General features: G+C 40.8%; 2 protein-coding genes across 12 annotated transcripts in view; one reads left to right on the top strand and one right to left on the bottom strand.

Moving 5' to 3' along the window:
- Positions 1-114: 114 nt before the first annotated feature.
- LOC144536081 (E3 ubiquitin-protein ligase TRIM35-like) lies at positions 115-6,460 on the bottom strand. 5 transcript variants are annotated; one of them, XM_078279014.1, is made up of 9 exons: positions 6,423-6,460; positions 5,738-5,860; positions 4,550-4,893; positions 3,895-4,232; positions 2,667-2,765; positions 2,354-2,575; positions 2,250-2,272; positions 1,327-1,448; positions 115-1,219 (listed from the first exon to the last, which is right to left on the bottom strand). In XM_078279014.1, the coding sequence occupies exons 3-9, from the start codon at positions 4,821-4,823 to the stop codon at positions 1,137-1,139; spliced, it is 1,161 nt and encodes a 386-aa protein (XP_078135140.1). In that variant the 5' UTR covers positions 4,824-4,893; positions 5,738-5,860; positions 6,423-6,460; the 3' UTR covers positions 115-1,136. The 5 variants fall into 5 exon arrangements, with proteins under 5 accessions (XP_078135140.1, XP_078135141.1, XP_078135139.1 ...); XM_078279015.1 differs by lacking the exon at positions 6,423-6,460 and adding an exon at positions 5,995-6,065; XM_078279013.1 differs by lacking the exon at positions 6,423-6,460 and having other exon boundaries at positions 5,738-5,988.
- Positions 6,461-9,596: 3,136 nt separating this feature from the next.
- camk2g1 (calcium/calmodulin-dependent protein kinase (CaM kinase) II gamma 1) overlaps positions 9,597-10,861 on the top strand; it is a 38,700-nt gene continuing 37,435 nt past the window's right edge. For 6 of the 7 annotated variants that reach the window (XM_078278997.1, XM_078278994.1, XM_078278996.1 and 3 more), the window contains exon 1: positions 9,597-9,802. In XM_078278997.1, coding sequence (XP_078135123.1) covers positions 9,738-9,802 — 65 coding nt within the window. In that variant the 5' untranslated portion in view covers positions 9,597-9,737. The remainder of the gene's footprint in view (positions 9,803-10,861) is intronic. The other variant, XM_078278993.1, reaches the window with a different exon arrangement.

Below are 10,861 nucleotides of genomic sequence, written 5' to 3'. Positions count from 1 at the left end.
GATAACAGGAAGCTGGTGTTTCTTGTGTGCTCAGTTCTCAGAATAAACCGCAGCTCTTAAAACAGTTTCATTTACTACAAAATGAACTTCAGTTTCAAAAGAATTGCTACAACATGTTTTGCTTAGTTTTATTGGAAATGATAACTTTATATTGTCAACAGGAGTATTTGGCATCAAATAAAAACATTGAAAAGTGTTGCAGTATTGCCATTGGTGGAATAAGTACATACATATACCCAAGAACTATAATTAAGTAAAAATGTCAAGGTACTTTACTTGAGAATTTTCATTTTATGCAACTTCATTGTACTTTTCTACATTTGTCTGACAGCTTCAGTTACTTTTCACTTTCAGATTACAATTTTCAGACCTTTCCTGTCCAGTGAAAAACACGTATCTCCAGATGTGTGTGATTTTGAGATTTGATAAACTTAAGGATGGAGTGTTTCTTTGTGTTAGGACAATTTTCCTACTTCTTAAGCTAAATAAAGTTTTTAAAAAAGCCCCTTGGATACGTTGGAAAATACATCGTCACAAAGCTGAAAACGGCTGTTTTTCTGACACCATGAAAAGACTGACTTTTTGGAGATATATGGTTCTCACAGGACAGCTGCACTTGACTGACATCTAGTGGAGAGAGCCCTGTATTACATCACACTTGTGCCAGTCTAATAATAGATCATATATAATAATACAAACAATAGATAATAATAGAATGATGATGATGCTACTGCCCAAGTTTAAGGGATTGCATTACATTTTTTCAACTCTGTCTCAAAACAATACCCCCATGCCCATGTGAACAGAAGTCAGGTACACATATGTTTTGCATGCTGTAATCATTTATCCTGTTCACATAGTATAGTCTGTCTGAAGTTAAAATGCAGCTTCAGCAGTCTGAGTTAATTAAATGAAGTTGTTCTGTGTTTTCAGTGTGATCTGAATCATCAGGTCATGGTTCTAAATTTGCAATAATGACCGGCTCGCTCTAGATTATCCCATTACATAATGTTTATATATTTGTCAACCATATAAGTCATCGTCTTCCACATCCGTCAGCAGAAAATCTGGTGGACGTTGGTTGTCCTTGTGGTCCAGAAAACGAGGTTGGAGAGCAGAAAACCATGTTCTTTGTTCTACTTTGGTAGTTGTGGTCTACATAACCAAATATTGTCCTTGTCCAACAAATTAACTGCCGACAAATATGACACAACAGGGCCTACGGATTAAACAGAAGTACAAAACAAAAGCACTTCAATGGTGACTTTCCTGATCCGATATATACAAATAGGAATTTATTCAGAGCTTATGTGCCCCAAAACTTACATTTTCGTCGCTCATCGTGCAACATCTTTTCCAAGACTCTGCACTGAAGGTTTTTCACGTGCTTGGAAACATTTATCAGTGCTTGTGGAAGTAGCCGTGGATCTGGCAGTGCGTTCTGAGCTCTGGAGCAAAATCAAGAGTTATGTTATGTTCATTGTTTGTTAGTAAGTTTGTAAGTTTTGTAAAGTTAAAAGATTTTTAGTTTATATCCACGACGTTCCATTTCCAGGATTTCTCAGTTGCCACGCCGGATGTCACTTTTTTGGGCCGGATGTCTGTTACCTTCTGCTTTCTTTGTGTTGGAATTTTAATCTCCGGTGGATTTCTGAGGACTATGGTTAACTGCTCCTCAGATCTCTGCAGGGTAAATCCAGACAGCTAGCTAGACTATCTGTCCAATCTGAGTTTTCTGTTGCACGACTAAAACAATTATGAACATACACATGTTCTACCAAAACAAGTTCCTTATGAGGCTATTTTGCAGCGTCTCCGTGCAGAGCTTAGTGCCGTCCATGACGATAGTTATTGGTTTAAAGAAATGCCAAGAGCACGTATTTCTCGCATCCCAGAATGCTGTGTGGACTCGCCAGACCCTCCTCCATAGCGCTGTCGAGGAAGGTCTGGCAATGCGAGACTAAAAGATATTTAACTTGCATGTACAGTACATCTTCGCCACAGATCGCACTTATATGGGAGATGGAATCTGTGCAAAATTAAATTCTTAAGTTCAGTCGAAGCTAATGTGAGGCTTCAGTAGTCTCAGTAAGTCGAAGAAGGGGGTATTTTCCAAAGTTACAGTTATGAACATTATGAAATTCCTTTTTTTTTGTGTTACTATCATGCTTATCCAGCTCAGAAAACATTAATAACCTTACAGAAGGCAAAGGCTCTAAAACACACACAAAAAGATGAATAATACTTACCGTTCCATTTCAGTCTTAAAGTTCTGCAAATAAAACAAGAAATGCATTAGCAGTCTTCAGATTACTTCGTATGAATTGGACCTTTTCTGAGTTTTAATAATTACCTGTACAAACGAGTTGTCAGCCCCTAAATCTTGCATGTCTTTCACAGTGTCAGAGAGCGAGAAAGTGTCTCTACTGATCTCTGTTATTTTCTGCATCATACCAATCTTCTGAGTCTCTTCTTCTTCTAATTCAGCTATTCTGGTTTCTTCCTCTCTCTTGAGTAAGAGATGAAGCTTCTCAAAGTCGTCCTTAATCTTATTCTCTGTGTTGTGTCTCTGACTCTGTGGGACAATATAAGAACTGGTCATCCTCTTCACATCTTAATATGTTTAAGATTTTCCTGATTTAAATCAAAGCATACTGCTAACAAACCTTAATCTGCTCAATGGATGAATCACAAAATTGTTTGACCTTTTCGAAAGCTTCCCGCTTCTCTGTGATGGACCTGGAAGGAGTCTGAAATAAAAATCTCTTGAATTTGTTAAAGAAAAAAAAACCTTAAGTAAGACCTGATCCAACTTTTTCAGTGGTCAATCAATGATACTATTTGAGTGTAAAGTTAAATCTTCCAAAATCTCTCCAGCTCTAACAACTAGTCTGGATAAGACATGTCTTGCAAACAAACCTGATACTCATAATCATAATCACTGTATTAGAGGGCTGAATGTAAATGTCTCTGTACACAACATTCACGTTGCTGTTTTTGGTTCAAAGTGTATCATTCTTGTCAACTGGACATGAAAGGAGAATAGCATAACAGTATAATGCAATACTGTGTAGACTAATGCATTAGGATTTAAATAGTAAAGGCAAAGATAGATGTAATAGCATTTTAGAATGAGTAACACATAAACAAGACTAAGAGTCATGCTAGCAGCTCTGTGGGACTGTTCTTAGGCACAGAGCTGCTTTGAGCTATATGCTAGCGTCAGCATGCTAACATGCTTACAATGACAATGTTACTATGCTAATGCTTAGCACGTACAATGTTTACTTTAATCACTATCTTAGCTTAGCTTTTAAGCATACTAACATTTGCACAAAACACACGTGGTCAGAAACTATGATCAATTATCACAATGACAAAATACACATCCATTAAGGATTGAGTCTTTAAAAATCGGCACATGCTGGAGGCATTTTCCCTAAAGTATCTGTTTTACAGCTGTTCTTTATTAAAATACTAACTGTCTTAACAATAAATGCTTCATCAAGTAAAGGGGACTTGGTCTTTCTTCTTCCTGTTGAAGGGTGTTTTAGGTCCAATGTACTTTATTATACTCTGAGCCCTTCATGAAATGGATGAACTAAGGCAACACGTATCATGGGAGTATCAGCAGTTCTGCAGTTGTTTGGTCAAACAAAATCAAGTAGGAAACTATCCAATACATTCTTGAGACATTTCACCCAAAACCACAAATATCAACCTCATGGTGCCGCAACAATGTTCCATAAATAAATGCAGAAACTGTAACTTTAATGCTGATTGGTACAATTTTCCATAAGGTGCCCCCAGAATCTCCAAAACAGTGGCTTCAAGGAAAGTAACACTGTGTAATATGTAATAACTAAATAAATAGCCTAACTAAAGTGACCTCACCTGATATACGTCATTTCTGTGTCCTCCTCCTCTTCCTTTTCTGTAGTTTTCACTCAAACTCTTCAGAGCATAATTAATCGGAAGCTCAGTGTATGCTCGTATACACGCTTGATTACAAAGTGGGCATTTCAGACCGATTTTCCCACTCATCTGTGTGTGTACACAGGTCCTACAGAAGCTGTGGCCACACGGCAGCATCACAGGCTCAGTGAAAATGGCTAGGCAAATTGAACAAGACAGATCCTGAGTGATAGTCCAATCTGAATCTCTCTGAGTCGCTCTCACAGCGGAGGACAACTGCTCATGTAATTGCTGCTCCACATTTCGGTCTATTATGGCTGCAAATCAAACAAAGTTATTACAAAATATTACTCACAGGTTCCTCAATGGGAATTATTATATTTGCCATGCTCTAAAACTGAAACATTGACATTTGGAAACATAAATTCTCTCTCTGTTTCCACATGAAGCTCATAGCAACAGTTTCGGAGTGTGACACTTAATTAGAAATAGCTACAACACAATAAAAATGACAGTATAAATGGATAGATGACACATTTGTTTTCTCATATTTATTATTCATAATAAAATAAATAAATAAAAAGCTGGCCCTGTTACTAAGCAGACAGGAAACTGCCATACTAGGAAAGTTTACCTTGAGTTAACCTTGTTGCCAGGTCATTGTGATTCATGTGATTCATGAGGATGTCCACTGTGATCTCCCCAGCGCCGTTTTCCCCGTAAAAATGAACAAGTGTATCCACAGTTTCCTCTCTGGTAACATTTTCCAGCTGGCACTTCCGGATGGGTTTACAGTCACCTCTGTGATTCGTCACGTACCACTGAAATGACCTCAGCTCGTCTTCAGTCAGCTCGTCCAGGTGTTCTTTCAGGACTTTCTCAGTTCGCACAGGTGCAGGTGCAGACATTTTGAACTTTCAGTAAGTTCACAGGGTGTCAAACTATCAATCAACAAACTTCTCTAGAGCTGTGAAGTGACTGTGGGAGACAAAAACACAGGAAGTTAGAATTATTTATAGAACAAAACGAAATAGCCTACATTTACCAGCATCAAAAGCCTCATTAAACACATATAGCCCTGATTTGACTAAGAAAGGTAACATAGTTTTTCAGTGAAAAAAAAACCCTTTTTGTTAATCTTCAACTCCTTTGAAATGTTTTATTTGCTCTTATATGAAAATTTGTTAAAATATGCACTTTTAGGAGTTAGTTTTGCAAGCATCTTGAAATACTTATCTGACTACAGACATCTACAGTATCTATATCTGCCATCAGAATAACTCCACATAACAAAACATGTTCTTATTAGTGAATCAGTCATTCAAAGCACCAATGCAGTTAATGGGGTCTAAGTTTCTGTTTTTACAGTTTCACTTTCTACATGCTGCAGCTTTGCCTGTTGAACAGATGGTGGAAGCAAAGTCCTGCTTTGTGCTGTTTTACTGCCTCCATGTACTATGATATGAGTTTATGGCAGATAATGCTGCCAATATTTGTTTGCGCCAAGGTTGTTTTGAAATCCTTTTGGAAGCCTTCCAAAAAAAGACAATCTCTACAGTACCACTGGTAATTAGATTATACAGCCAATTCTTTATGTAACATTAAAAGGATAATATGTACATTAAATACAATAAGTACTTTCTTCTCTGAAGGTGTGCCTGGTGTTGCTTCCTGCTATCTGAAGCACAGCAAATTGAACATATTTTGAAAACCATTGACATAGATATACAAATGGATGAAACAAATAGATATATGTGTGTTAATACATGTTTATTATAGTTATGTATTTATGTGTTGTCTCCAGACTAAATAAATAACTTACCACAAGGAAGCAAACTCGTCGTCTCGGTTCTTCAGTGGCCTTTAATGCAGAAACTTTAATACAATGTCCAGTGTTCACTTCTGTCCGTTAATTCTAGTTTCTCTACAAGCAGGTGAGCTGAACCTGAATACAGTGAACACATGATATGATTGATGATATATTTTTATTTAACCTTCATTTTTTCAAGTAAGTTGATTGAGAACAATTTCTCATTTGCAACGACGACCTGTCACATTCACACAGTTACACATTCATACCTTGAAGCTGCCCAGTACAACCACAGTCTGATCTGCTTTTGGTTTCTGGTGTCATTTGCTTTTGCTTTTGTTCAGCACTGCACTTGACTGACTAGTTCTACTAGATCTAGTGGCGAGAGCACTGCATTACCTTTCACTTGTGCCAGTAATAATATTAACAATACTGAAGTGAGGATAAACAAAAAGAAGAATGATGATGCTACTGCCCAAGTTTAAAGGTTAGCTTCAAGTTCTTTCAAGTCTGTCTTAAAACAATACCCACATGCCCGTGTACATTGGAACAGTTTTTGCTTGCTGTAATCATTCATCCTGTTCATATATTATTTTTATTGTTTTATTTAACCTTAATTTTTTCAGGTAAATTGATTGAGAACAATTTCTCATTTGCAACGACGACCTGTCACATTCACACAGTTACACATTCATACCTGGAAGCTGCCCAGTACAACCACAGTCTGATCTGCTGGCCACTGAGCAGCTCCACTGGAGTGGTTGGGGTTAAGGGTCTTGCTCAAGGGCACCTCGGTGCTCAGTTATAAAGTTTGTCTGAAGTTAATTGAAGTTCTCTCTTTGCGTTTCTCCCAACAGTGTTGCTGAGCTGAAGCGGAGTGATATTAACACAAAATGTAAAATACTGTAACATTGTGTTTTTGCAGAGGCAGACTATGGATTTAGTTCTCCATCACTTTCATCGGAAGTGCACTAGGTAGGGACCTCTTAATGGCCTGTATGAACAGGAATGCTTACAGCAAGGAAAAAAAACCCAGTTTCAATGTGTTGTATGGGCACCTGACATTTGTTAAAAGACAGACTTATCCTTTTTAAATTTAAACTTATCCTTTAATTTTTCTCATTTTTATTTTCCTGGCAGATTTGAGGTGGCAGTTATGATGAGGTTTCTCTGAGTAAAAAATAACTAAAAAAAAGTATTATGGGGAGACTCAACACTTTAAATGGCTAAACTCTATAATCATCAAGAACAGAGGCTGAGTACATGTAACCTCTGATTTTTGCTGTGATGTTTAAAAAGCACCATTATTTATTTATCCTGGCAGAGCTGACTGAGCACACTGGCATTTTATAAGCAACACCGCTTTTCACCCAGACAGCCACACATACTGGGGCCCGGATGCTCTCCAACTTGACCACAACCATCAACAACTGAGCAGCTAAAGGTCAGTAGCCTAATTTCCCCGGGTCATCACGACAGCATCTACTGAAGGAGGAAGGATCGTTACTCATTCACTTCCCCCCAGTCAGATTATTTCTCCAAAGCAGTGCAGAACAGTCATGACTCAGCTCTTGGCCCCATCTACTCTCTCAGTTGTGATGATGTAACAGATGGCATATTCACCCTCATTAGTCACAACAAAGGAAAAGTCATGCCTAAATGTATCACAGCAACCGAAGCTCTGATTTAACAATTAGTCTATTCTGGATACAAACAGAGCTTCGGTTAGCCATAGGAGTTTCTGCTACAAAGAGAAATGTGATATTTTGGTTCTGCAGATCATACCACAGGACTGTTTTAAGTCCAAGAAGGCATGAATTGTAAGCATAAATCCTGCATGGGAATCTGGCTGCAAGCTTCAACTGGCCCCATGCAAAAAGACAAGTGACATGAAGCTGGATAAATCTTTCTACTGCTGATTCTATTGAATGATACTAGATATTTCTCGACTGCTTGCAGCTAAAGGAAGGTAGTGAAACATGCACAATGCCAAGACATCTCCATTAAAGCACTACTCACTTCTAAATATGGCTGAAAAACGGTGTGACCATAATCATCGAGTAACAATGCAGCTTTCCTGTTTTCTCTGAGCTTGTATCCACATTTCAAGGTGCGAGAACATAAATGTCCTCTTGCCATTTTCCAAACGTGCTGAGTGTGTTTTTCACAGCAGGGTGGCATGGGAATGCTGAGTGATGTCAACATACAGTACATATAGCTGCCATCCTCATTTAACTTTTTCCACTGCAGAATCAAGAAGGAAGTTGACATAAAGGGGCTAGACTTATTTCTCTTATCACAGTGAAGTCAGAGTTAGCTGGTGGTCTTGAGTAATATGAACAAGAACTGGAGTTACGGACACATTAGGTGCATAGTGGTAAATGAGGATGGCAATAGGTCTGACTGTAATAATACTACAATATGGAAAATGGCACACAGACATTCTTTCTCTCACAGAGTGCCTATTTCAGCTGAAACCATGCTACTTTATCTTCTCTCGGCCTCCCGTGCTCTCACTCCTCTTCCCTCCTCTGCTTCTCTGTCTCTCATCAAGCGGGCAAGGCGTAGTGTGTGGTTGGTGTGAGATAACAAAGGCTGAGGAGTTCACCATTATATAACTTCTGTGGAGGCTGAGGAGATGGAGGAAGAGGAGGAGAGGCAGCAGGGTTAGCACGTAGGAAAAGGAGGGCAGGAGAGGGCTAGTAGCCTACGTTGCGGTTCTCATTTGTCTTCCACATAACACACACACACACACACACACACACACACACACACACACACACACACACACACACACACACACACACACACATGCTGGCCTCCTTTCCCTGCTCTCTATTGCAAATTCAGCAGGCTGCACTTGCAGATATGGCCTCATCATATTTGAACTTTTTCAGCTTTGTGTTCCCACGCTGACAACCGCACAAAGATTTTCAAGTGAAATCACAAATGTCTTTCTCTCTGACAGTGTCTATGTTTCTGTCCCACCTCTGAGCAAGAGTGCTGAGCAGGCAGCCAAACACACACACACACACACGCAATCACATACTGTACACACACAGGGCCTCTTACTCTCAAGCTCTATGGCTCCCTCCAGCCGCACCCACCTGTCCTCTGATGGCCTCCCACTCATGCCACATTAAACATTTAGTGAGACACTCTGGATCTGTGTGACACCATCTTTTTGCACCGCCAAGCTAACAGACCTCACACTGTGGAAAAACATAGTGCATGTTCGTCGGTGGAAACCTGATACAGCAGTCAAACTATTCCCTCTACCCATCCCTGTCTCTCTCATGAACATACATGAACCCAAACACAAAACCAGTGGTTCAGAAAGGCCTACTGTGTGGAGTGCAAGACTTGCATTAATCAATATTGATCCCTGGAGTGTGTTTGCAACATGCACTGTGTGTTTGTGTGTGTGTGTGTGTGTGTGTGTGTGTCATAGTTTGCCTTTCTGCTGCAGTGAGGTGTGACCCATGGTTGGGTGTATCCCAACCAGTGCAGTAAAATGCTGCTGTGATGTTCCCTGCAATATTTTGAAGATATGAGAAGAGACAGGGACTGGATTTTTTTTTTCAGCCAGTCATATGCACCATCGCTGATCGTCTACCTTTTAACAATATGTCTCCTAATTATGATCTACTGTCCCCCAAATGTATTGAGTCTAAACGAGGCAAATAATTCAGCACCATCTCTCCACATTTTCAGTGACTTCATTGAACTAGAGGCCTTTAAGTCTCATGCTGCACGAGACTATTCTCGCGAGGATTCCTCCCTTTTACTACACACACACACACACACACACACACCATCATCACTCCTCCTCCTCCTCCTCTCTCCAGCCCCTCCCTTTCCGCCTCTGCTCGCCTCTATCCTCTTCAGCCTTGCCTGCCTGTCAGAAAGGTACTCCAGTGTTGGAGGCTAGGCTATCCTCCTCCCGGACCCCGTACTAGAGCCAGCCGCCGTCGTACCCCAAGGCTCGGGCTCCCCACTCACGGTTTCAACCATGGCAACCACCGCTACTTGCACCCGGTTTACCGACGAGTACCAGCTGTACGAGGAGCTCGGAAAGTAAGCAGCAGCCGTAACGTTACAGTGTGCATCGTATTTGTCTTGTCGTTTTGTCCCCCACCCCCGCAACCTCGCCTCAAATTATTTCTGGTTAGCCAGCTAGCAGGTGATAGCTAGCCAAAATAGCTTACATACTAGTTATGTTGAGTGCCTTAATAATGTGTCAGTTTATATTAACTGGAGGCTGTTATTGTCGTGGTGCAGTCAGGCTAAATATCGGCTAGCTAGCTGCTCCCGCAGTAACGGAGAACAGCGCACTATCAACGAGCTACCATGCTGATATTGATAGACTAGCCGAGTTAGCCCACTAGCGTTGCGTCTTTTAGTCGCTAATGGTGATGAATACACCGCACAGAGGTTGGTGTAGCTAACAGCTGTTAGCCGTTCAGTGTTTCTGATCTGCTGGAGCCGTCAACGGGGCCCCGAGAGACGCCGGAGACGTAGCCCTGTGACATTTCACCGGCCCACGGATCTGACAGCTCCGTGCTGGCTCTATAGACCAGAGGCTCTGGTCGCTAGCTAAGTAGGCCGACCACTTTTTTCCCCCCGAGCAGCTGCAGATGATTTGTGTAACCGTGTTGAGTAACGTCACGTACCCCTGGATCACTTAATGAGGAAGTTATTCGGTCCAGGCTGCTCTACGTTATGTTTGCACTGTAATGCCAATACGCTCCGCAGACCAGCTGGCCCGATCATCATGTTATCAATAAACACATTGTCTTTGTGGGTCTTAAACGGAGGTAATCGTGAAGCACAGGCTGTTATAACTGCAATTTGGCGTTTACTATGGAAGAGGCAATGACGTGTTTTCTCGGTATTTTGATGACGGCAAGAAAACCGGGCCACAACCTCCCTTGTTTCATCAGTAGTAGCAGCAGCAGCAGCATCTGTTGTTCTTGGCCGGCGAAGGCTTTTTTTTTTCTCCTGTTGTACCCAAACCAGCGGCAGCAGGGCGACACTGTCCCTATAGAGATACACCGGCCTTAATTTCCAGCTGCCATTTCCAATCTATTTCCACTCTCTGCCTAATAATTGGCAGTAATCGATGGTACTGATTGC

Source organism: Sander vitreus, chromosome 21, assembly GCF_031162955.1.
Source record: "Sander vitreus isolate 19-12246 chromosome 21, sanVit1, whole genome shotgun sequence".
In the NCBI taxonomy this organism is placed as follows: Eukaryota; Metazoa; Chordata; class Actinopteri; order Perciformes; family Percidae; genus Sander; species Sander vitreus.
The sequence above is the reverse complement of the archived record's forward strand: the minus strand, read 5'-3'. Positions and strand labels throughout refer to the sequence as shown.